Raw genomic sequence first — 27,134 nt, forward strand, 5'->3', positions numbered from 1 at the left:
TTTTGTTTAAAAGTCAGAAATAACTTGATATTTATATCACTAATAGAGGTCCAAAAGGCATTGTAAATTCCATTAGTTCTATCACTTCTAAATGGTTCTCTAAATGTCAACTATGGCTTATCCAGCCATTAAAGGGTGTCTGGCCCTAAAATATAATAGGCATGTTTCAAAAAAATGAAAGAGGAATAATAAATTTATATAAATGTTCAATCTCATTCCAAAAATGTCTTACAAAAATGTTTCAATAAGTACTTCCTAAAAACATTTAGCAGGTTTTAGGACCTGAAAAATAATTTTCAGTTGGAAAAACACTTTTTCTGAGAAGAGAATATGTTCTAGTTTTCAAGACAGTTTATATAGTAACAGGGAAAAGTCATTCAAAAATTAAAATTTGGGTCCAAGATTAAGTTTTAGAAACAGAGCATTTCATTTAATCCCTAGCAACAAGTCTGGAAAGGATAAATGTATTCCTAACATGCAGACTATGAACAGCTCTTCCAAGGCCAGAACAGAAGCTCCACTTAGGAGCTAGGATCACCACCACAAAATATTACCTCGTGGGGCTCCCCGTGGTCCACTCTGCCCAGAGCCTCGCTTGAAATTCTGCTGATATCCATCCTAAAAGACAAGCTAGTTAGTATTGAAAAGGTACTTTTAAAAAAATGCTTACCCATCTATTCTTTCAGTCTAACACTCAATACAGAATTCTTCCTTAATCTTTTAAACACTTCAGTATCACTTTATCACAGCTACACCTTATTCTGTAATTGTACTTCTACTATTCTCAAAGAACATTCAGTGAAATATATTTCTCTGCTCTTGGAAATCACTGTCTTTAACAGGCTTTACTAAAGGAGTACTTATGTTGAGTACTAAAAGCTTTTGTTTCAACAAAGTGTCTTGGACACCACAAAGTTAACGCCAAATTAGTTACCTAGGTTCATTAAGCAACAACACTACGTCACTTTCATCGGTATATTTAGTTCAGGTTTACACTTTAGAACTACTTTACCTACCCGTTGATAGCCAGAGTAATCCCGGGGAGCACTGAACTGAGACTGTGTATAACCACTGTTTGGAGTGTTAGAGAATGAAGGGCGGTAACCATCATATCCTCCTAAAATTTAGGACAAGAAAAGAAATAATTTTCTTATCTTCACAAGGAATTTTTACTTTTTTATTAATGAAGACGGGAAGAACTAGAAATTATAAGCCAGGCTAGTTAATCAAATTAATCTCCAATTTCCTATCTTGATCCAATCTGTTTATAAATTTCTATAAGTACTAACTGCCCCTCAGAAAATAAACTTTTAACCCATCTATGCATGTAAACACACATCTATACAAACATAATAAACAATCCCCATAAGTTTTGGTAATGCGGAAAATACTTATCCTCTAGGAGATAGTGGTAGACATTAATTTGACATAACCAAATGAACAAAAATTCCATGATTTGTTACTTAAATAACAAATTATACCAAATACACAAATTATACCAATTGTACCAAAATATACATTTTGTTTAAATTACACATAAGAGGCTAATGCAGATACATCCTTCCCAAAAACTGTGTGGTATATTTTACAAATCAAAAAATAATTTGAACTAGTAAAACGTCATTAGAACCTCCTTTTTTATTTTTTTACCTCTGAATCCATTGGCAGGGCCCCGGTATCCATTCATCAAGCCTCTAGCACCACGGGAGCCTCCACGAGACACACCACGACTATTGTAATAGGGCTGATTGCTACGTGGAAATCCAGTGTTCTGCTGAGGAGGCTGCTGGTGGTTACCAGTCACTTGATGGGACTGGTCTGGGGAACCATGGTAAGTGCCAACCACTATAATTTAAAAAAGAAAAAGATATATATATACACAGAGTTCATTACCGTTTGTTCTCCCATGCACTTTCTAGTTTAAGAAGTGTCTTATACAGTCTCTTTAAAGTTTAATCCTTAAATTTGCATACAATGATAAGAAAAACTACACATGAATAAAGTCTCTTACCTTTCTCCTACCCTTAGACTCAGCTAATGGGGGTAAAATTCTCCAACCACAATTCCAAACCTTTGAAAGCAGGGTGCATGAGTGATCCTTCCAAACAAATTATTTGAAAGGCTATATTAACGTCTTCTGAAAGGCATCTACTTTTCAGCACAAGAGACCCAAAATAACTCAAAAGATTTACTCTTAGTACATTACCATTTTGTACCATTTAATTACTTCTTTTCATTATAAAATATAAAGCTCCTTAGTGGTAGAAGTTTTCTTATTCTTTTAAATATCCTCTTTTTTTACTTAGTAAAACATACAAAACCACTCTCTCATATTTAAGCAGCTATATGGTAGAATATGTCATCAACTACAGAGTTTAATCAGCAGAGGCCTTCGACTTGTAGCCCTTAATGTCAAATTCCATTTCAAAGTATTTAAAATGGCAAGTATTGCCAATTTAGAAAACAATCACATGGTACTCACATTGGCACTCAACCCACTTGAAGGTTCTAGAAGGTACGCACTAACATATATACAAGCTCCATCCACAATGGAGAGAGTTCTAGAATCTAGAATTTTCAAAAATTTAATACTACAGAACAATGTTTATAATTCAAAGAGGAGAAAAAAATAGGGTGCTAAAAGTACCTCTGGGAGGTGAGGAAGGCAACAGAACAAAGGAAGGCCCACACACTAACAACAAGGGTCAGAAGCTGCTGGCCAACCCAAATCTCCCCTTTTGGGGCAGAGAGAAAAGCAGCTGTATGACTCTCGAAAATCTTTACTTGACCTATTTTACACCCTTAAGAAACTCCAAATACATTAATAGTTGTTAGAATCCTATTTTACGATGAAAGCACTAGGGAATACCTAGAGAAAAAGAGAGAGCCACGGCTCCTCTTGAATTACTTAGTAAACCAACTACATCAGTGTCATCTTTTTACAGATTGCCTTTTATTATATTCCCAAAATTTAAAATTGTAAGTGAATGACAAATACACGTAACATTTTCCTTGTAAAATGGTTCATTTGTATCCACGTACAAAGTAGCCAAAAGAACTGAATTTTAAAATCACTTTTTATCAATAACAGCTTTTAATCTTGATCAAATCTCACTGTAAGAAATTCATAGCCAGGCTGGGTGTAGTGGCTCACGCTGGTAATCCCAGCACTTTGGGAGGCCAAGCTGAGCAGATTGCTTGAGCTTAGGAGTTTGAGACCAGCTAGGCAACACAGTGAGACCCCATCTCAACAACAACAACAACAACAACAACAAAATACAAAAATTAGCCAGGCATGGTGGTGCATGCCTGTGGTCCCAGCTACTTGGGAGGCTGAGGTGGGAGGATGGCTTAAGCCTGGAAGGAAGAAGTTGCAGTGAGCCGAGATCGTACCACTGCACTCCACAGCCTGGGAGACAAGAGCCAGACTCTGTCTCAAAAAAGAAAGGAAAAAGGAAAGGAAAGAAAGAAAGGAAGGAACTCACAGCATAATAACTTAAGTGTCATCTTTATTTTATTTAATTTTTACTTTTAAGACAAGGTCTAGCTCTCTCACCCAGTGTTGCTGAGGTTGGAGTTCAGTCAAATAATCATGGCTCACTGCAACCTTGAACTCCTGGGCTCAAGTGACCCTCTGGCCTCAGCCTCCTGAGTAGCTACAACTACAGGCATTCACCACCTCACCCTGCTAATTTCTGTATTTATTTTATAGAGGTGGGGCTCTGTGTTTCCCAGGCTGGTCTCAAACTCCTGGTCTCAAGCGGGCCTCCCAAAGAGCTGGGATTACAGGCATGAGCCACCACACCCAGCCTTCATTTTATTTTAAAATACCAAAATTCCTACTTAAATTTTGGTAAAGTATAAACTTGTAGGCCATTTTAAAAAGCCAAAGATTCTTTTGTTATGTTGTTCCTAATTAGACACTAATTCAAATTAAAATTTCTAGAATGATGGGACATACTGAAATGATTTGTTCAACAAATATCAGGCCGGGCATGGTGGCTCACGCCTGTAATCCCAGCACTTTGGAAGGCTGAGGCAGGTGGATCATCTGAGGCCTGAGGCAGGAGGCCTAGGCAGGAAAATCGCTTGAACCCAAGCGATTGAACCCAAGAGGCGGAGGTTGCAGTGAGCCGAGATTGCATCAATGCACTGGACAATGGCCCACAATGTATACATATTATTTCATCATGAACACCTGGCCTCAAGCAATCCTCCCACCTCAGCCTCAAATGTAGCTGGGATTATAGGTGCCAGCCATGAAGCCTGCCCACAATGGACACACATTTCAACACATCATGCTGTACGCGATAAATACACATATATATAGTTTCTACTTCTCAATTAAAAATAAACAAATGAACTTTTTTTAAAAAAATAGAAAAAGCAATCCATGTACTTATCAGTGGGAAAAAGTTTTCGGCAAGAAGGAAATTAAGTATGAAGGCCCTGAGATTAAAGAGAACTTGCTGCGTATGTGACTGGTGTGAGTGTAATTCCAGCACTTTGGGAGGTCAAGGCAGGCAGATCACTTGAGCCCAGACCAGGAGTTCGAGACCAGCCTGGACAATATGTGAAACCCTCTCTCTACTAAAAATTAAAAAAAATTGAAAAAAGAAAAAATTAGCCAGGCATGGTGGCACATGCCTGTGCTACTTGGGAGACTGAGGTAGGAGGATCCCTTGAACCCAGTGGCAGAGGTTACAGTGAGCCATGGTGATCACGCCACTAGTTTTTATCATTCGGAAGCTGAGCATAGTATAACTGATAACTTCTATCAGAGTATGGAAGATTCAAGCTTCATATTAGTGATACTGAATACTACAGGATATGTAAGAATTTACTACTGAAAAATCTAATGCTGATCCAAGTTTACCAAGAAATTGAATAATTAGAAAATTTTACAACTTTTCAAAATCGGGCTGACAAAATAAAAGTATTAACTCCTCTGACTGCTGGTTTGTTGTGGGATTCCAATTAAATTCTGAGGAATTAAAGAACCAAAGAACTAAAGAAGACATCATGGTGGCTCATGCCTATAATCCCCATGCATTATAAGGTAGAGGTGGGAGGACTGCTGGAGGCCCTGAGTTTGAGAAAAGCCTGCAGTCCTAGCTACTTGTGGGGAGTTAAAGGCTCCAGTACATGATTTGAGCTCCGAAGTTAAAGGCTCCAGTACATGATTACACCACTGCACTCCAACCTGGGCAACAGATAGAGACCCCATTTCTTTAAAAAAATTAAAAAAAAAAAATCTAAAGTATCTCTATCGAGCTAGACAAGGTAGTTCATGCCCATAATCCCACCACTCTGGGAGACAGAGACAATAAGTTCGCTCAAGGCAAGGAGCTGGAGACCAGCCTGGCATCATAGTAAGCTCCTGGAGACCCTGTCTCTACAAAAAAAAAAAAAAAAAAAAAATTAGCCAGCCATGGTGGTAAGCACCTGTAGTCCCAACTACTCAGGAGGCTGAGGGAGGAGGATCATTGAGCCCAGGAGTTTGAGGCTGCAGTGAGTTATGCTAGCATCACTGCACTCCAGCCTGGGCAACAAAGTGAGAACCTGTCTCAAATAAATAAAAGTGTCCCTACCTACATTACTATCGTGACAGGTATGGTAACTAGCCAAATTATGACCTTACTTGACAAAACAGATTATGTTTCAACCCAGTCCACGAAATGCAGCCACCATGAGTTTTTTCTTAACTTTGTCTAACTGACTCAATGCCAGATATCATGCTAAAAGCCTTCAATCAATTAACAATTAAAAGTATAGTTTATCACCAGGTGCAATGGCTCACGCCTTTAATTCCAGCACTTTGGGAGGCTGAGGTGGGCAGATCACGTGAGCTCAGAAGTTCAAGACAAGCCTGGGCAACATGGTGAAACCCCAACTTTACCAAAAATACAAAAAATTAGCTGGGCGTGGTGGCACATGCGTGTATTCCCAAGCTACTTGGGAGGTTGAGGTAGGGAGGATTGCTTGTGTCCAGGAGGCAGAGGTTGCAGTGAGCCGAGATGGCGGCACTGCGCTCCAGCCTGGGTGACAGTGTGAGACCCCATCTCAAAAAAAAAAAAAAAGTACAGTTTATGGTAATTCAAGTAACAAATTTAATTCCATATAAATTATACCATGCAACAGGGATATTATGTAAGTTCAGTGACAAAAGGAAAATGGCTATAAAGCCTCCAAAAATTGCACATAATTCACATATACAAGTACAGACTCAATTTAACTCATGATCTGAAATGAAAAATTCATATGGTCTACTACTAAAACAGAAACTCTTGGACACCACCACTCTGAAGTCTAAACTGTCCTAACACTGTCAATAACTGTGCTGGAAAGCAAGGAGCCAATGAGGTGACACTGGATTTCGTACCTGTTTGAAGCTGTTCTTGCTGAAGCTCTGTTTGTTCTACTTGGTGAGGCTGACTAGAAAAGCTCTGGTTATAACTGGCCTGGTACTGATTTTGCTGTTTTAAAGTTTCTGGTTCATTAACAGGAGGAACTGGGGCATTCATATTGAACACCTGTTAGTAAATAAAGTAAATGATTAGTTCATCCTTTTATTCTCTGCTTTATAACATGGCCAAACTCAATGGTGGTTTTACCTCAGACGTAAATAAAGACATCACAGAGGTCTCAAACACAAAAACATCACACACACACACACACACACACACACACACACACACACACAAATCCCTCCAAGTGCTTCAATGTGGAAAAAGACATATATACCATATAGTACTTAAAGGGGAGTATAACAACATGCTGTGAAATGGAAGTAGGGAATAAAAAAAAATAAAAAGACATGCAATCAGCAGCCTTGGAAATACTTTTACATATATGAGAAATCTTTTTAAAAGACAAATCCTGGCCGGGCACAGTGGCTCACACCTGTAATCCCAGCACTTTGGGAGGCTGAGGCAGGCAGATCATCTGAAGCCAAAAGTTCAAGACCAGCCTGGCCAACATGGTGAAACCCCGTCTCTACTAAAAATACAAAAATTAGCTGGGCATGGTGGCTTATGCCTGTAGTGTCAGCTACTCCAGAGGCTGAGGCATGAGAATCGCTTGAACCCAGGAGGCGGATATTGCAGTGAGCTGAGATCACGCCACTACACTCCAGCCTGGGCGACAGAGCAAGACTTTGTCTCAAAAAATAAATAAATAAGACAAACTCCTGATGCAGTATCACTTACAGAAATTTATTCTATGAACTTTAACAGAGTTGAATGTTTTTTCATTATTAACATTTTAATCAAGTTATTTTAATATTTCATCTTACGAACTTTCCTCTGAGCACCGATTTAGCTGCACCCCACAGATTACAGTATTATTATGATTTTCTAGAAATTCTCTAAAGGTGCTTGCTCAAGAATCAAGGTAAAGCATAACATCTGAAACTTCAAAATACTTCAGTAAAATAAAAGATTAAGCAAACAGGGCAACTATTAAATCTAGGTAATGATTATATGGATGTTATATTAGTCTATTTCTTTGAATGTTTAAACTTTTGTTAATCAAATCAAAAGGGTAAAACTACAAATTAAGATGATGCAGGCACATCACTCATAAGCCTAAAATTTATCTCTAGAATATCCGTTAATATCAGTTCATCTCTGGAATAATCAGTTTATGTCCAATTAAATATACCCTACAGTTAACGAAAGATGCAGACTCAAGCACAGTTAAATGAAGACCTTTAAAAAATAAAGGAAAATCTACCATGATTCACATTACATACTAGGCAATTAATGTTAGTTAATTTGCTTACCGTTTGCATGGACTGGAATGGAGCTGCATTTACATTGATTCCACTGCTATGTAAAGGTTTGCTTGTCCCAGCCTGAAATACTTGAGGCTGAGACGCAGCAGGAAGGGATGATGATGCTGTAGTCTGGTCTGTATTTAAAGAGATTGTTGCCTAAACACAAAGTGAATAGATGCACTTTAGCGGTAAACTAAACTTAGCCTAACAAAAAGTGAACAGATGTACTAAAGTGGTAAATTAATCTCAAACTTATGTGTATTAACAAACTCAAATATTTCATGAAAGCAAAGTAGGTCCAAAAAGAAGAATCATGATATTAATGGTAATGTACCTCTGTTCAATTCATGAGTAAGTGCCTCATCAAATGTATGTGACCTGGTAACAGAACTTGCCTGAATCTGATCAATTGGTTCCTTCTGTGGTCGTTGCTCTGTAGCATGAGAAGGCTGGTACAAGGGTTGAGATGCTGTGTACCCCTCACTTGTGGATGATACCAAAGGAACCTAGACATAAATAAATAAATAAAAGCTTCTTCCTGCTTACAAAATTGGCTGTTAAAAAAACGAGTTACCTCTAAGACACATAAGGCTAAGAAATAGATACAACTGCTAAAGAAGGGAGAAATTAATACTACCATCTCTCTTTAAATTTGTATAACATAAAACCTAAAAATTGCAAAAAAACTATATATTTTTGAAGCTCGACGTTAAATAAACCCAAGTCTCATTATAAAAGCCTTCCACAAGTACTTCTAAGATGGAGAAATCTGCACTAAATTTTAGAATTATGTCTAAACTATGTCTTCTGAAATTCTCAGTTCTAAATAAAAAAAGCTGATTATATTATAATACGTTATTTAAAATGCAAGACTTAAGAAAAACTTAAAAAGTCATCAAGAGGAAAAATGAACCTAAACATAAAAATAAAGGCTGACAGCTATCCACAACAATAAATTTGTTGAATTCCAACAGAAGACTTGGACACTGATGAAATTCATACCTTTCTTTCATAAGCTAAGAAAGAAATCAAGGAACCAATTAAAACAAAAGTGAAAAAATATTTTTTAATTATTTTTTAAAAATAGAGATGGTGTCTCGCTACACTGCCCAGACTGGTCTTGAACTCCTGACCTCAAGTGATCCTCCCATCTCAGCCTCCTAAAGTACTAGGATTATAGGTATGAGCCACCTCACCTGGCCCTGAAGAAAATAGTTTTATCACTCTTACCTGTGTAGCTTCTGGTTGTACAGGAACTTGATTAGGCTGAGCAAGTCTAGATTCAGAATGAACTGCAAAGGTAACCAAAATATTTTTGTCAAACAAAATTAAATTTTTAGAGAGACGCGTCTAAATACCTTTTATTTCGCTATTAAAGGCTTTTTTTGGGGGGGGGCGGTCTCGCTCTGTCACCCAGGCTGGAGTACAGTGATGTGATCTTAGCACACTGCAACCTCTGCCTCCCAGGCTCAAGTGATCCTCCCACCTCAGCCTCCCAAGTAACTGTGACTACAGGTGTGTGCCACCACACTCGGATAATATTTGTATTTTTAATAGAGACAGGGTTTTGCCATGTTGCCCAGGCTGGTCTCAAACTCCTAGGCTCAAGCAATCTGCCCATCTCAGCCTCCCAAAGTGCTGGGATTACAGGGATGAACCACCATGCCCGGCAATTAAAGGTAAATTTCTATAGCCAAACCATAAACAAACTTTTTAGCAATCATGAAAATAAATTGGGAAATGCAGATAAAATTTTAGCTTTCAAGTGAGCATTTTAGTTTACCGGCAGTGGTTATTATTTAACAGTTTACTTTCACAATTGATTTCATCTTGTTTTTTCCAAGAGTAAAGTAAAATGTTAATAGAATGCACTAACAAATAATCAGTGCCATGAGAAAAGACTTTTAAAGCTGTACAATAAAGTGGCATTATTCATACTCCAGACCTCAGACAGATAGTATTCCATTTTTATCTTTTGTTTCTTCTGAAACAGGGTCTCACTGTGTTGCCCAGGCTGGAGTGCAGTGGCACCATCATAGCTAACTGTAGTCTCAAACTCTGGGCTCAAGAAATCCTCCCATCTTGGCTTCTTGAGCAGCTGGGACTATAGATGCATGCCACCCTGCCAAGCTCACTTTTTTATTTGACTAATTTTTAATTTTTTTGTAGAGGCGGGGTCTATGTTGCTCAGGCTGGTCTCAAACTCCTGGGCTCAAGTGATCCTCCCTCCTCAGCCTCCCAAAGCACTGAGATTACAGGCATGAGCTACCATACCCAGCTCAATATATGTTAATATAATCAACTTTCAATTTCAAATGTTTCTAGAGAAAAAGAAAATTTAAAATATGTACTTTTTGGCCAGGCACAGTGGCTCACGCTTGTAATCCCAGCACTTTGGGAGGCCGAGGCGGGTGGATCACGAGGTCAAGAGATTGACACCATCCTGGCCAACATGGTAAAACCCCGTCTCTACTTAAAATACAAAAATTAGCTGGGTGTAGTGGTGTGCACCTGTACTTCCAGCTCCTGGGGAGGCTGGGGCAGGAGAATCCCTTGAACCCGGGAGGCGGGGGTTGCAGTGAGCTGAGCCAAGAATGCGCCACTGCACTCCAGCCTGGCGACAAAGCAAGACTGAGTCTCTAAATAAATAAATAAATAATATATACTTTTTAACAGCCTATATTCAACTCAGCATGCATCTTCTTAACAATTCTGATCACTCTCCCACCTCCCTTCCCAACAATGATTAAACAGATAATGAAAACGACGATCTTTGATTAGTCATTAAGAAAGCACCCATTTTCACTGGAGAGTCTAATGGACTCAGCATTATGTAAATAACTAAATAGCCTTACAGGTTTTATCAGTGCTATGTATACTGACTTTCACACAATTCCCCAGCTGAGAAAACGACTTATTCTCTTTCCTTTGGTAGAGCTCAGAAAATGAACACTAAAAACCATGATTGCTCTCTTATAGGTGTCATCTTTGATCTGTTTTCTAAAACTCTTGATAGAAATGTGAGAGATATGAGCTCCCTTTACTTCAGAAAAATCCTAACTACCTTACACCAAATTAACTGTCATTAAACATACTTTTACTCTGCAATTTCTTTTATGATATTTAACATCATGCAACATTAAATAGGTTATTTTATTTAGTTCCACTTTTGTGCAACTAAAACTGATGTGTTCTGGGAAAAACCAAGATGACTCACAATCACTAATAGTCCTGGAGAGAAGGTCCACTTAACCCAATGGAAGACACCAACACTATTTAGTGCTACTACTACAAATAATGGTGTTAAGTCCAGAAAGAGTCTGAAACTGTCTTGTGGTTTCTCTCTTCCCTTTGCCTCTTACATATTCCCTCACACACTTCATTGCTGTGTATTTTTTTTAAGGTAATAAAATCCAGAAATTCTCCTAGAAAGCTAAAAGCATTCAAAAAAAGGCACCTCTATTATTTTTACTCCTAGATTAATTTTGAAATTTTAAAAGCCAAGCAAAATTTCACTTGTTAAAGTTACAAAAACAGGCAAAACTGGTCTATTATAGTTACAAGTACGGAAGTGGTTGCTATCGCTAGGGGTGAGGGTACCTAGTGATTGAAAGGAAACAACGTAGGTTTCTGGGGTACTGGTAATGTTTCATTTCTTAATCTAGCTGCAGGTGTTTTCAGTTTATAAAAACTCATTAAACTTGCGTATATTTTTCTATATCTACATGCCAATGAAAAGTTTAAAAATAAACAATTATGGAACTACATTTTTAATTCAAATTATAGGAACAATAACTTTTTTTTATCAAATTAAAAGACCTAAGAGTCAAAATTAAACAGTCATTAAAATAAACAAAATTTATTTTCACAATCTTTTTAAAACCTGAAAGTACTGGCCTTATACTTCTCTCTCACATAAAAACGTACCACTACTAACCTGGAGGGCAAACCAGCTGGGGCATGTCCATGTTTTGTGTTGGATTCATAGGCTGTGCAGATACAATGGCAGGATCAAGTGTCTGGTTTTCAAAATCCAGCATTGAATCCTACAGGTTAAGTTAGGATAGAATAAAGTCAAATAATATAAACACTTAAACTTTCTGTTACAGTGTTTGACTAAAATGAACATACCTGTATGAAATTATAGGGACCCTGCATTTGTGCCATAAGGTCTTGTACTCGCTGTCTTCTCACAAGGGGATCTGCCTGAGCCACTGGAGTCAAAGAGTGGGGCTCTGGTACTGAAGGGGATGCAGCCTGAGGTTGCTGCTGGAGTGAATTTACCACCTAAGGTAGAAACAAAAGGATAAGAAGGAATAGGAGAGCAAAAAAGCTCTACTCACTACCACCATGATGGGTCCCCCAAACTACATATACCATCTATACTATAAACAGAACAGGCTTTAATGCAGTTACCCAAATGAACTACATTTATGCCAAATTTAACATTCTGAAAAATGTCATCACTTCTACAGTGTTTCAGTTCCATAAGACCACTATGTAGCATTTCATGTTGATTTATTTTTTTTTAATTTTTAATTTTTTTGAGACGGAATCTAGCTCTGTAGCCCAGGCTGGAGAGCAGTGGCGGGATCTCGACTCACTGCAACATCCATCTCCCGAGTTCAAGCAATTCTCCTGCCTCAGCCTCTCAAGTAGCTGTGATTACAGGCACCCATCACCAAACTCGGCTAATTTTTGTGGAGACAGGGTTTCACACCATGTTGGCCAGGCTGGTCTTGAACTCCTGACCTTGTGACCCACCCGCCTCGGCCTCCCAAGTGCTGGGAATACAGGCATGAGCCACCATGCCCAGCCTCAGATTTATTTTATAAGCTGCTTTCAAAGAAAGATTACCTGTGTTTACATCTTAAAATAATGTATTTTTCTTAAAACTGTTATGCCTTCTATAGTAACTGGATTTATATATCTATGTCAAATATATATCTATCTCACAACCTGGTACACAGCACTCAAGAAATGTTAGCTATTATTATCATCAAGATTTGGGTTTTTCCCATTGCATTTTCTCAGCCAACACCATAGGATCAAGCTTTACCAACTCATCTAAACTGCTACAGAAGCCGAAGCTCACTCTATTAGCCTTTTCCCAGCTCTAATAATTTCCTCTGGTTATTGTTCTTAGTAATTCCCTGCTCTGCAAGGAAATCCTATCTTTTATTACATCAAATTTATATTATTCTGTCTGGATTTAAAACTGGACAAGTCATACTGGTTGAAACTACGCAAAATCAGCTATTCCCTTTATAAACAACACAGATGAAAATCACTACCAAAGCGAAACCAACAATCTGTGTAATACCAACTTGAGGATGCTCCAAAAATTCGTGGAATCTCATGTGGATAGCCTTTAGAAAGAATCACCTACCAGATACAAAGAACAAACCATACTGGCACAGTGGTAAGTAGTATGCTCTTCTCAAATAAAATCCCAAAAATACTTAACTACAAAGCACTGTATACTGCTTCCCAACTTCTTCCTACTATGTCAATATTTACCTTGCATTCTATGTTCAATAAAACAAATATGCTAATAGTTCATTTCTACTTCTACATCCATGCTAATACATCCCTATTACCTGGCTCCCCTAAAAACATATATCCCATCTACTTAGTCAAGACTCAATGGGTTTGTACACCTCATATATACAGCCGACATTTGAACAACATGGGCTTGAACTGCACAGGTTCACTTATCCTCCAGTACTCTTGAGATGTGAAACACCTGTATATATGTGGGTCCCACAGACACATGGCACAACTTGAGTATGAGCAGACTTCGGTGTGTGGGAGTGTCCTAAAACCAATGCCCCTGGTATAACAAGTAACAACTGTAAATCACCACTCTACTAATCTTTTTGATTGATTTCTCTTCTAATCCTCCTGTAACATTTCTGAACTGCATTCTTTAATTCAGCAAATATACACTATTTTGTTGGGACTTCCTGAGCAGTATTTTCATCCCAAGTACCTTTCTGGGGTAAGTGCCTACTCTCTTTATCTTATCAATGGGGCATTCTGGTGCTCCAATAGAGGGATGAAGTTGCTGGCACAATTATAACATCTATGGGCCAGGCGCAGTGGCTCATGACTGTAATCTCAGCACTTTGGGAGGCTGAAACGGGCAGATCACTTGAGGTCAGGAATTCAACACCAGCCTAGCCAAAATGGTGAAACCCCATCTCTACTGGGCAAGAGTGAGACTCTCAAAAAAAAAAAAAAAATCTTTGCAATCTCTTTGGAAAATGGGTTTTTTTCTTCTTCTTTTGAGACAGAGTCTCTGTCAACCAGGCTGGAATGCAGTGGCACGATCTCAGCTCACTACAACTTCCGTCCAGTTCCAGTACCTCAGCCTCCCAAGTAGCTGGGATTACAGGCATGCACCACCACGCCCAGGTTTTTGTTTGTTTTTGAAGTAGAGACTGGGTTTCACCATGTTGGCCAGGCTGGTCTTAAACTCTTAGCCTCATGTGATCCACCTGCCTCAGCCCCACAGTGCTGGGGTTACAGGCATGAATCACCGTGCCCGGCCAAGAGAATGGTCTTGATATAAGAATAACATATTAAAAAGAAAAGCATATTACCCTCAGCTTACAGCTATTTTCCTGCACTTTGGGGGTGTAAAGAAAGACATCTAAAAGAAGATCAAAAGGAAGGCCAGGACCAGTTGGTAAGGTTTTTGGACTGTTATCTTACAGGTAACAAGGCAGCACTGAGAGCCTCAGGTACAAGTAACTTAAAGCTAACTTTTCCAATAATTAAGTTGTGACAATGAATAGGATGATCTGGAGGCAGTCAGAGAGAAGTAATATGAAGAGAGTTATTAGCTTTAAATTACTGCAACCTCCATCTCCGAGGTTCAAGCGATTCTCCTGCCTCAGCTTCCTGAGTAGCTGGGATTACAGGTGTCCGCCACCATGCCCGGCTAATTTTTTGCATTTTTAGTAGAGTTGGGGTTTCACCAGGTTGGCCAGGTTGGTCTTGAACTCCTGACCTCAGGTGATCCACCTGTCTTGGCCTTCCAAAGTGCTGGGATTACAGACGTGAGCTGTAAAAGTAACTTAAAACTAACTTTTCCAATAATTAAGTTGTGACAATGAATAGGGTGGTCTGGAGGCAGTCAGAGAGGAGTAATATGAAGAGAGTCACTGAACTAGACATGAGGACCCGAAAAAAATCATCATTATCAGTTGAGAGACAGCATTAGAAAACACCAGAGGAAGTCTACAGCCTGATGACCAAACAGCATTAGGGTAAAGGAGGAGTGCAAGATGATACCCCAAAACACAGCTATCAGTGTGGGAGCCCAGATTTTTACAGAGCAACCTAATTTCAGTAAGAGACAAATCATGGTAACAGATTAATCCACAGATAACTTTGTATAAAATAATAACTTTGTATAAAACAATTTTTTTAAATTGGTTCAGCAAAGCAGTGATCCTATTAAACATCCACAGGAATAAACATTCATTTTTTGGAAGTAACAGTCTGGTGTAATGAGTTTGTTATTATAATAAATGTAATAATAATGCAAAAAACAATCTTAATTTGTTCTCAGTAGAGATAAAAATTACTAACTGAAGACAAAGACAACAACTTTGCAATACAGAGAACTCTTACCTCAACCGTTTCAACTGTCCACTCATCTACCTGCTCCTTTTCACCACTGGTGAACTGTGTTTCTGCCATGAACTGTCTATTTACATACTGCAAAGCAAAGTAAATGTTTGAGACATTTGTTTGAAAGGCAGCAAAGTAAAGGCAGCATTAAATTAAAATCATACCTCTGTTGATTCAACTTCACTTTGCTCAGTGTACTCTTCTGCTGGCTCAGGTTCTAAGAGGTTAAAAAATGGTGCAAAACAAAAGGATTTTTAGGTCAGTGATACTACTCTACTCTGTGTGATATTGGTAGATACACATCATTATGCATTTGTCCAAACCCAGAGAATTATAACACTAAGAGTAAACCCACATGTAAACTATGGACTTTGGGTGATAATAATGTGTCAGTGTGGGTTTATCCATTGTTAACAAATGTACCACTCTGGTGGGGGGGGGGGGATGCTGACAATGAGGGAGGCTGTGCATCTGTGAGGGTAGAAAGTAAATGGGAAATCTCTACACTTTCTGTTCAGTTTTGCTGTGAGCCTAAAACTGCTCTAAAAAAATAAAGTCGGCCAGGCACAGTGGCTCACGTCTGTAATCTCAGCACTTTGGAAGGCCAAGACAGGTGGATCACCTGAGGTCAGGAGTTCAAGACCAACCTGGCCAACCTGGTGAAACCCCAACTGTACTAAAAATGCAAAAAATTAGCCGGGCATGGTGGCGGACACCTGTAATCCCAGCTACTCAGGAGGCTGAGGCAGGAGAATCGCTTGAACCTGGGAGATAGAGGTTGCAGCGGGCCGAGATCAGGCCATTGTGCTCCAACCTGGGAAACAAGAGCAAAACTGCATCTCAAAAATAAAAATAAAAAATAGAAAGAAAGTCTATTCTTAGAAATGATGCCATAAAGTGTAATAAATCTTTTTTAAAGTTAAGAATTCAACTAGGCCAGGTGCGCTGGCTCGCGCCTCTAATCCCAGCACTTTGGGAGGCCGAGGCGGGGGGAATCTTCTGAGGTCAGGAGCTTGAGACCAGCCTGGCCAACATGGTGAAATGCCGTCTCTACCAAAAATACAAAAATTAGCCAGACATGGTGGTGTGTGCCTGTAATACCAGCTACTGGGAAGGCTGAGGCACGAGAATCGCTTGAATCCGGGAGGCAGAGGTTGCAGCAAGCTGAGATCGCACCACTGCACTCCAGCCTGGGTGACAGAGTGAGACTCAGTGCCCCCTGCCCTCCCAAAAAAGAATTCAACTTAAGGCCAGGCATGGTGGCTCACGCCTATAATCTCAGGACTTTGGGAGGCCAATGCGGGTGGATCACTTGAGGTCAGGAGTTCGAGACCAGCCTGGCTGATATGGTGAAACCCTGTCTCTACTAAAGTACAAAAAAATCGAGTCAGGTGTGGTGGCATGCACCTATAATCCCAGCTACTCGAGAGGCTAAGGCAGGAGAATTGCTTGACCCTCGGAGGTGGAAACTGCAGTGAGCCAAGATCATGCGACTACACTCCAGCGTAGGCAACAGAGTTAGACTCTGACTCAAAAAAAAAAAAAAAAAGGCTGGCTGGGCACAGTGGCTCATGCCTGTAATCCCAGCACTTTGGGAGGCCAAGGCGGGTAGATAACCTGAGGTCAGCAGTTCGAGACCAGCCTGACCAACATGGTGAAACCCCGTCTCTACTGAAAATACAAAAATTAGCCTGGCATGGTGGTGCGCCTATAGTCCCCACTACTCAGGAGCCTGAGGCAGGATAATCACTTGAACCCGGGAGGCATAGGTTGCAGTGAGTCAGGATCACGCCACTGCACTCCAGCCTGAGTGACAGACAGAGACTCTGTCTCAAAAAAAAAAAAAAAAAGAATAAATTCCAAATAATAGTTTGCCATCACATAATCTGAATTTACTTACAAACTTATTTATAAAGTTAATTAACAGTGTTTTGTATTTTAGAAAGTCTTCTTTACCATTTATTCCAGAATTACTTGAGGTTCAACAGTAGCTATTTCAGATCATGTATAATGCAAATAAAGAGCTACTATATTAAAAGCCCTCTCCCGTCTCATAAGTAATAGTATAAAGCAGATTAAAAATCTTACTTTACTTAGTAAAGTGGTAAGAGGGGGAAAAAGACTGCCTTATATTAATCTCCAACTAGTAACTCCACCAATGTACAATCTTCGCTTCTAGTTTCAACCTACTAGCTACCAGTTACTAAGTGCTTACCATGTGTCAGGCACTGTATACACACTTGACGTATTTTCTAAATGGGGAACCTGAGGTACAAGAGTTTCATTAACTTGCCCAAAGTTACAGAGCTAGTAAGTGTTGAAGCCAAGATTTAAATTCAGGCACTCTGATTCTAACAAAATTTATGCTCCAATGTTTCCTTGTATTCAGAATTTTACTCATCAACATAAGAGTTATCATAAAAGTATTCACAGTTAAGTGTCTAGCTATATAATTAGTGTTGTGCTACATGATAAAATTAACTGGAAAAGACCCCTTGCCTTGGAGGAATTTATAGTTCAAGATTATGGAGTTATAATCTCCCCATGATTAAAACAAAACAAAACAAAACAAAAGCAACTCATACTATTCATCCAATGCACTGGCATGGTAAATAGCAAATCTGGGCATGTCAGACAGAAACCTATTTGAAAATCCTTGTAACAGCTGGCCCTCACCCATACTCCTGCCCATCAATATTACTGCAAAAGAACTATCAGTTTATAATAGTGATCAAGACTAGTAAGACAAATGACTACTAAGACAAATATAACAAATACTGGTAGGAATTACTCTTAATAATCTGTCTTAACATTTTGTCAAGGCCGGGCGCAGTGGCTCACACCTGTAATCTCAGCACTTTGGGAGGCCGAGGCGGGTGGATCACGAGGTCAAGGGATCGAGACCATCCTGGCCAACACAGTGAAACCCCGTCTTTACTAAAAATTCAAAAAAATAGCCAGGCATGGTGACGGGCGCCTGTAGTCACAGCTACTCAGGAGGCTGAGGCAGGAGAATGGCGTGAACCCAGGAGGCGGAGCTTGCAGTAAGCCAAGATCATGCCACTGCACTCCAGCCTGGGCAACAGAGCGAGACTCTGTCTCAAAAATAAAAAAAAAAATTTTGTCATGCTTAAAGTCTCTTTAAAAATAAAATCTAGTGTACATATATGAAAACTAAGTAAGTGTATAGTTTAAACTTGTAGCAAAATCAAATAAAACCAGAACCCTAAACTAAAGTTGATATCCACCTAATACTCACCAGCTTCCGGTACCTGGTCTTCAACTGCAGGTGCTGAGGCTGCCTCTTCTTCCTCACACAACCCATTCTGGTGGTTGTGGGTGCTGTCAAAGTAGTTTGACTGAAAAACACGCTCAACAATTTCCTTTAGAACTTTATCTAAGAAAAAGAACATGAATTATAATGTAAGACTTATCTGAGGATGCCCGGCTTGAAGAAGATCCAACATTCTATAAAATATTGTGATTAAAAAATAACTGTTACTAAAACACATATACACATAAAAAGATTACATTTCACCAAGAACAGAAATGTATTACAGAATGATAGGGAACAAGAAGAATGCAGTTATATTAAACTTTATGGGTTTTTTTTTTGTTTGTTTTTGAGATACAGTCTTGCTCTGAAACCCAGGCTGGAGTGCAGTGGCGTTATCTCAGCTCACTGCAACCTCTGCCTCCCAGATTCAAGCAATTCTTGTTCCTTAGCCTCCCAAGTAGCTGAGTTTAGAGGCGTGTACCACCACGTCCAGCCAATTTTTGTATTTTCAGTAGAGGCAAGGTTTCACCATGTTGCCTAGTGAAGGTCTGACCTCAGGCGATATGCCCACCTCGGCTTCCCAAAGGGCTGGGATTAACAGGCATGAGCCACCATGCCCGGCCTGAACTTTATGTATTTTAAGTAAACTAGTTAGGTGGAAAAAGATGACATTTTACATTTATTCATTCAAAAGTATTTATTCAGCACCTACTACATATTAGACAATATGCTAGGCACTGGGAAAACAAAAAGGTATGTAAAGACACAATATATCCCCTCAATAAGCTTATGGTCTAACAGAAGTGGTATCCAATACAACTATAAAAAACTTACATCTGTGAAAAGTACTACACAGAAGTACAATGGACTGGACCCAATCAGAGTGAGGCCACAAAAGGCTTTCCTAGGTAAGTGCTACAAGAGTTGAAATCTAGAAGAGTAGAGGGGAAGAAGTGTTTCAAGGGAGAAGAAAGAGCATTACAAAGTCCTATACAAAAGATGTCAAATACAAGAAAAGGAAAGGAAGCCACTGTGGCTAAAATACAGGGAATAAAGAAAAAGCATAGGGAAAGATGTGGCTGGAGAAACTGGTAAAAGCCAGACCATGAATGTCCTTGAAGTTAAGGACAAACTTATATAAAATAAAACTGAGATGAAGCCACTAAAGATTTTAAAGAGGGAGAGGGGTGGACTCAGTTAAGCAACTGCATCAGACAAGAGCAAGGTATAAAAGTAGAAGAGAAAGAAGTAGACAATCGAAAGATATTCAAAAACAAACAAAAACTATCAGAATTTGGTGTACCAGGATATTTTTAAAAAGTGCAGGGCAGAGGGGGAGATGTATGAAGAGTTATTACTTTCAATTTCCTTAGCTTGTATATTATTAATAGATACACAGTAGGGCCACTCCCTGATAGGTCACTGTAAAGAAAAATAAAACTTTGAGGACCATATTGTATTAAAAGCATTGGGAAATTAATCCTAATAAACTACCAATAACTCTTTAGATAATGAACACTTCATATGTTTTCCTTATTTCATTTCAGGGGCTCCTGGCTCAAAACTGTTTTCAAGGAGTTATAGATACAAATCAAATGTACATAAAAACACTAATTTGGGTATATTAGTACCTTCCCATTATAAAGATTAGTACTTTTCCATTGTAAAGATGTTACATTCCTAAGATGTGGGAACAAGATTAGGTAGAAAATAACCCCAAAACAAGCTATAAGCTTAAAGGTTTAATAACACCTTTGTTACTCTTCAACAATGTTCATGAAAATCTGATGAAGCTTGACTTAAAACTACTTTTTTAAGCTAACAAGCTTATACATATAGAACTTGCAGAACTAAAAGCAAAAAGGTAAACACATATTGTACAAAGAAATACAGACCAGAGTAAATGTTAACAAACCAAGAAAATTATTTCTTAAATGAAGAAAGGACAGACAAGGACTCGCATCCATTTCCTTAAAGCAAATATACTCTTCTAAATTTTGCCAATTAAAGCTCATACCATTTTGGTGATTAAAGCTTATAATCCAATCTGATTTCTTTTCAACCAATAGCTAAAAATGCATAAATACAGATACTTTCATTTTGTGTTCAAAAATCTACCTTCCTAATGCAACCTTATAAATGGCAAAGATAAGAATCTATTCCCTGGTTTCACAGAAGGCTAAAAACGTAAATTCCTAGCTTACTGAAGGAGTGAAACGTAAATGTCCCTTTTTAAAAAAATCAGTTCACAGTTGCATGTTTGAGAATAAGGAGCTCACAAAGAAAACTAGACCAAGTATCAGCATATTTTAAATACAGAAAAAAATTAACATCCTCAAATTAGCAGATGTCTAAGACAAACTAAAGAAAAACTAAGGCAATAACCATGAGCAGAATGTATGAAATACAATAATTGTTTCACAAAACTTCAGCCATAAAACAAACAGTCCCTATCTATTACCAAAAGCTGTGGAAAGTCAATCTGATGTTAATCTGTCCACCTCAAACACAGTTAAGTCACATACAAGACCATGTGAAGTTAGGACTACCATATTCCCAGTTTTAGTTGTTTGTTGCTGGTGCTCTGATTTCCACATTACAGATTAAACATACAGAGAAACAAAAAAGAAATAAACCAAATAGTAAATAGCAAATGAATGTTATGTATACATTTCTAAATTTTATTCAATTAATATTAATTTTAAATAGGAAAAATAGCTGGGCGCAGTGGCTCACACCTGTAATCCCAGCACTCTGGGAGGCCCAGGCAGGTGAATCATTTGCGGTAAGGAGTTCGAGACCAGCCTGGCCTACATGGCGAAACCCTGTTTCTACTAAAAATACAAAAAGTAGCCAGGGGTGGTGGCGCATGCCTGTAATCCCAGCTACTCGGGAGGCTGAGGTGATAGAATCACTTGAACCCGGGAGGCGGAGGTTGCAGTGAGCTGAGATCACGCCACTACACTCCAACCTGGGCAACAGAGTAGACTCTGTCTCCAAAAAAAAAAAAAAGAAAAGAAAAGTAATTTTTTTCTTCCAAGTGAACTATAAACATAGGAAAATTAGTTTTTAAAGATTCCTAGTTATAAAATCAAAGTTATCAGTGATACTCACAGGTGGTTCCACATACAGGTTTTTCCTTCCCTTCCAGCAGGTCCCACAGGTGAATGGAGGCATGTTCATACTGTTCATTCAACCTTTTAATAGTAAATAGCTAATTAATAACCTTTCAGTTGTCAACTTAAATACTCAGAAGTTTCTGTTATCAAATACCACTAATACCTCAAGCTCATGTCCCGTTCAGGGTCTACTAGCTTATAGAATTCATCCAACAATGACAACTCCTCTTCGGACAATATTGGCACTCCATTCAAACCTTGTTTCAGGTCAGTCCGCACTTCATCATCTCCCAATTTGTCCAAAACATACTGTAGCTCAAGTACAGTTTTTAAACGTTTCTGTTCGGCTTCTTCTCTCATAAGCTGCTCCCGACGTGCTGTCTTCTTTATTGTTTTCTGAATCTGCAAAACAATATAAACGTAAAACACCAAAATTAGTTATATAAAACTTAGTTCAATCCATTTCAGGTCCAGCTTAAATAAGACATGTTTTACTCAATGAGTGAGATATGACCCCAATACACAAAAGGATGATTCCTGACTTACAAATACAGTTTAAACATAATCTATTTTAAGCAATGGTTAAAAATTCAGAACAGCTCTTTCCCTAGAAGGTATTTTACTACTGAAATATTACTGATGAAACAATGTGTTTGGTGCTTGTTTCAAAATAATCTAGAGGGCAAAGGGAGCAAGGAAATGAATGTGGATTTATATGAAATACGATTGACCATGAGATGATAAATATACAAGCTGGGTGCAGGTACAAAGAGTTTCGTTGTATTGTTTTCTTTAGTTAGGTATATATGTCTGAAGTTTTTCATTATGCATATAAAAAGTAAAAATTTTATGAATTTAGAAATTATACAGAAATGTAAAGGCCTAGGCCAATTAAAAAAGAAACCCAACCACAGCAACAATAAAAATCTTACCTCGATCTAGCCCCTCTATGGGCAAATGACCCAAAGTTCTAACTTTGAGTATCTACTAATGACTCACAAGGAAATGCCAAAAACCTACAAGTGCCCCTTTGCCCCAAATAATCCGCTGCCAGTCTCTCAGAAAGACATTCCATCTTACTGAAAAGAGTGCCTAATTTGTTTTTATGAATAAGATGATGCTGGTGGAGAAAAATAGATAAAGCTAAGTATGAATGTATTTTTCCCACATTCCTTTTTTTCTTTCCTGGAAAGGCTGAAGGGAAAGCATCAGCCAAACTCAATTACTCCTCTCCCTCTCCCGTGTATCTAACATGAGGCTGGGAAAAGAGGAAGGCTAGTCTTTTCAAAAGCCATGGCAGTGTTTTCCTTACCACTTTTTCCCCTTTCTCAAGCCTCACTAGGATGAACCAAGACACAGAAAACCAAAATAGGGACATATGAAACCTATACTAACGGGAAAAATGGGGAAGGAGACCTGGGAAGAATGAAAAAGGCTGCAATAACAAGACAAATCTATAATGGTAACAGAGTGTGCAGAATAAATATCTTAGCAATAAATGGCAAGTGATAGCTACAGTGAGCTGAGATCATGCTACTGCACTCCAGCCTGGGTGAAACAGTGAGACTGTCTCAAAAAAATAAATAAATAAATAAGTCTTCTTTTTTAAAAAAATAATTCAAAAAGAGTTTTTTGAGGCAAGGTCTATGTTTCCAAGGCTGGTCTTGGGTCTTGAACTCCTGGCCTCAAGCGATCCTCTCACCTCGGCCTCCTAAAATACTAGGATTACAGGTATGAGCCACCATGACCAGCCAGGAAGGTGTTTTTTGTTTGTTTGTTTTTTGAGATGGAGTTTCACTCTGTTGCCCAGGAGTGCAGTGGCACGATCTTGGCTCACTGACACCTCTACCTCCCAAGTTCAAGTAATTCTCCTCCCTCAGCCTCCTCGGATTACAGGTGTGTGCTGCCGCGCCTGGCTAATTTTTGTATTTTTAGCAGACACAGGGTTTCACTATGTTGGCCAGGCTGGTCTCGAACTCCTGACCTCAGGTGATCCACCCACCTCGGCCTCCCAAAGTGCTGGGGTTACAGGCGTGAGCAACCACACCCTGCCCAGGAAGGTCTTTATAGGTAGGTGGAGGCAGGAAACATAGGAAGAGGGACAGGAATATGAAAGGAAGTTAACAAAGCAAAAGAAGATAAGAAAGCTATTCTGTATGAAATGAACAGTTCAAGAAGGAAAAAGGTGAAAAGGTAGGCCAGAGCCAGGCTAAAGTTCTTGAATGCTAAACAAAAAGCATGTTTAATAATTGTGGAAAGTATACCAAAGGATCAAAGACAAATAAAAGCTCTGCTAATGAAGTTAAAGCTCAGAGAAAAGTCCTGAAAATACCCAAGTGTTACAAGAGTAGCAAAAAAGGATACAGGTATTTTCATTACACAGTGATAGTAACTTCCAAAACAGATGTTACATTAAACTGTATAGCAATCCTGCTTCTATTTTAAAAAAGCAAGAAAAGGAAATTGGGCAGGGTTCATTAAGCTAAGTGGAATAAATCTCTCCTTTGGTGCTATGGTCTGAATGCGTCCCCCTAAAATTCAAGTGTTGGAAACTTAACCTTCCCAACGCAATAGTGTTGGGAGGGTGGGCCTTTTGGGAGCTATTTAGAATGAATTAATACTACTATAAAAAGAGCTTGCAGGAGTATGATCACTCTCTCTTGCCCTTAAGCCTTCTACCACCAGGTGAGAACACAGTAATGCAACAAGATGCTGGTACCTTGATCTTGGACTTCCCAGGATCCAGAAGTGTGAGAAACAAATTTCTGTTCTTTATATAAATTATCCAGTCTCAGGCATTCCATTATAGTAACACAAAGTTGACTAAGACACTAGGTACAAAATTAAATTACTTTTTTTGTTTTCAGCAAAGATTTTCCTTCCCTAATCAGATGTAATAAGTAATTCTAAGATTAAGTAATTGAAGCTAGGCACGTTGGCTCACGCCTGTAATCCCAACACTTTGGGAGGCTGAGGCAGGTCGATCATCTGAGGGGTCAGGAGTTTGAGACAAGGCTGGCTGACATGGTGAAACCCCGTTCCTACTAAAAATTTAAAAATTAGACTGGCATGGTGGCGCAGGTCTGTAGTCCCAGTTACTCGGGAGGCGGAGGTTGCAGTGAGCTGAGATAGCAGCACTGCACTCCAGCCTGGGCGACAGAGCAAGACTCTGTCTCAAAACAAAACAAACAAACAAAAGAAGGATTAAGTGCTTCAAATATATTAGTTATACATCAAATACTGTTCTAAGCACAACCCTATGAGGTTATTATCACCATTTTACAGATTAGAAAACCGAGGCACTGTGATGGCCTCTGCCCATCAGCCCCCTTTCTATCCTATTTGGATCTGTTTCTCTGGAAAACCTTGACTAATACAAGAACAGTGAAATTAAGTAACTCATCCATGGTCAAACTACAAAGTCAAGTCACAAAATTAGGATTCAACTGGGCAGTCTGCTTCTAGAATCTGATCTCTTAATCCCTACACTGCATTGTCTCATATAATAAACTGTTTTTTGTTTCAGCAAATTAGAGGCAACTTTACATAGTCACACATTACTTAACAAGGATACATTCTGAGAAATATGTCAGTATGGAATTTCATCGTTGTGCAAACATGGAATGTACTTACACAACCTAGATAGTACAATCTACTACACACCTAGGCTATGTGGTATAGCATATTAGCTCCTAGACTACAAATGTGTACAGCATGTTACTGTACTGACTACTGTAGGCAACTGTAACACAGAGGTATTTATATATCTAAACACAGAATAGGTACAGTAAAAATACAGTATTACAATGTTATGGGACCATCATCATATATGTGGTCCACAGTTGACTGAAACATCATTATGGAGTACATGCCTGTATTTCAATGTTATTAGTCTTCTCCAAAGAAGATGACACTTATTCAGATGGCTTAATTTTCTGGCCTCAACAAATTATCTGACTTTGCTTGCATTTAACTTTTGTCCTTATTCCCAAAGGTTTTTGTCACATCAAAAACCCACTATTAAGTTGGATCGAGTGCTGATATAGGAGCACATCAGTTTGCCATACCCCTTAAGGTTCCTAAAGCAGAGAATAATTACCAATTATATAAACGAGCCTCTTTATTTTCTGACAGTTTAAATTGTGAGTCATTAGACATAAGGAACATGATAAATAAAAACATTTATTTATGTATTTCTAATGACTATCTGATTTTTTATGTATTTGCAGAGCTAACATTTTAAACCAATGAGACCTTTAGCATAGCTACTACACATGTTTGTCAAATCTCAAACTTGGTCGTTTTAAAAAATTTTTTTAATTTAATGTTTTTTTTAGAGATGGGGTTTTATCACGTTGCCCAGGCTGAAGTGCAGTGGCTATTCACAGGAACGATCATATGCACCGCAGCCATGAACTCTTGGCCTCAACCTATTGAGGAGCCAGAGCTACAAGCACATGCCACCGCCCCCAGTTTCAAACTTAGTATTTTTAAAAGACATCTTTCAGGTGTTACACTAAACTTTACAGAATGTGAAGGCATCTTAGATATAATTGGATACAACTGTCTCACCTTGCAGAGAGCTTATCAATAGTAATGGAAGGACTAAAACCCAAAGAAACAACAAAAGTATTTCATAAATATGTATACTTTCTTTTACTTACATCTTGACTTAGTGCCATGAAACTCCTCTGTAATTCTTTTGCAAACTCCAAATTATTTGTGACTTCCTGGTACTTAGAAACGGCATCCTAAAAGGACAAAGAACCCAAACTTTACTGGAAAGACAAAAAACCACAAAATTAATTTTTCTATTTAAAATAGTGAGCATTAGGTCTAAAATAAAAATATAACATCTTTACCAGCTGATCTTGATTAAGCCTTTCCCCTTTGTTCATTCGTTCCTGGTAATCATCAAGCTTACCCTATGTTAAAAGAAAAAAAAGAATTACATTCCGTTTTGAAGGTACATACCAGCTTAAGCATGCTTGACAAAACCCTCACAATCCTCTAAGTTTGTCTGAAATTTTGCCTTAAATAAACTTTTAAGATATATTCCAGTTTAAGTACATAAAAATTTTTTTTTTTGAGACAGAGTTTCGCTCTTGTCGCCCAGGCTAGCGTGCAATGGCACGATCTTGTCTCAATGCAACCTCTGCCTCCCACGTTCAAGCTATTCTACTGCATCAGCCCCTAAAGTAGCTGGGATTACAGGCACTCACCACCACGTCTAGCTAATTTTTTTGTATTTTTTGTAGAGACAGGGTTTCACCATGTGGCCAGGCTGGTCTCAAACTCCTGACCTCAGGTGATCCACCTG

At 38.7% G+C, this 27,134-nt stretch overlaps 1 protein-coding gene across 3 annotated transcripts in view; it reads right to left on the reverse strand.

Annotated features, from left to right (window-relative positions):
• Positions 1-27,134, reverse strand: part of CAPRIN1 (cell cycle associated protein 1) — a 50,323-nt gene that overhangs the window by 2,840 nt on the left and 20,349 nt on the right. For all 3 annotated transcript variants that reach the window (XM_054440772.2, XM_054440771.2, XM_063671011.1), the window contains 16 exons: positions 26,677-26,739; positions 26,479-26,565; positions 21,978-22,216; positions 21,810-21,892; positions 18,678-18,815; positions 15,583-15,635; positions 15,419-15,505; positions 11,909-12,064; positions 11,715-11,823; positions 9,008-9,069; positions 8,173-8,283; positions 7,784-7,933; positions 6,383-6,533; positions 1,651-1,845; positions 1,017-1,117; positions 555-618 (listed from right to left, as the gene is read on the reverse strand). In XM_054440772.2, the coding sequence (XP_054296747.1) occupies positions 555-618; positions 1,017-1,117; positions 1,651-1,845; positions 6,383-6,533; positions 7,784-7,933; positions 8,173-8,283; positions 9,008-9,069; positions 11,715-11,823; positions 11,909-12,064; positions 15,419-15,505; positions 15,583-15,635; positions 18,678-18,815; positions 21,810-21,892; positions 21,978-22,216; positions 26,479-26,565; positions 26,677-26,739 (1,849 nt within the window). The remainder of the gene's footprint in view (positions 1-554; positions 619-1,016; positions 1,118-1,650; positions 1,846-6,382; positions 6,534-7,783; positions 7,934-8,172; positions 8,284-9,007; positions 9,070-11,714; positions 11,824-11,908; positions 12,065-15,418; positions 15,506-15,582; positions 15,636-18,677; positions 18,816-21,809; positions 21,893-21,977; positions 22,217-26,478; positions 26,566-26,676; positions 26,740-27,134) is intronic.

This window comes from Pongo pygmaeus, chromosome 9 (assembly GCF_028885625.2).
Source record: "Pongo pygmaeus isolate AG05252 chromosome 9, NHGRI_mPonPyg2-v2.0_pri, whole genome shotgun sequence".
Lineage (NCBI taxonomy): Eukaryota > Metazoa > Chordata > Mammalia > Primates > Hominidae > Pongo > Pongo pygmaeus.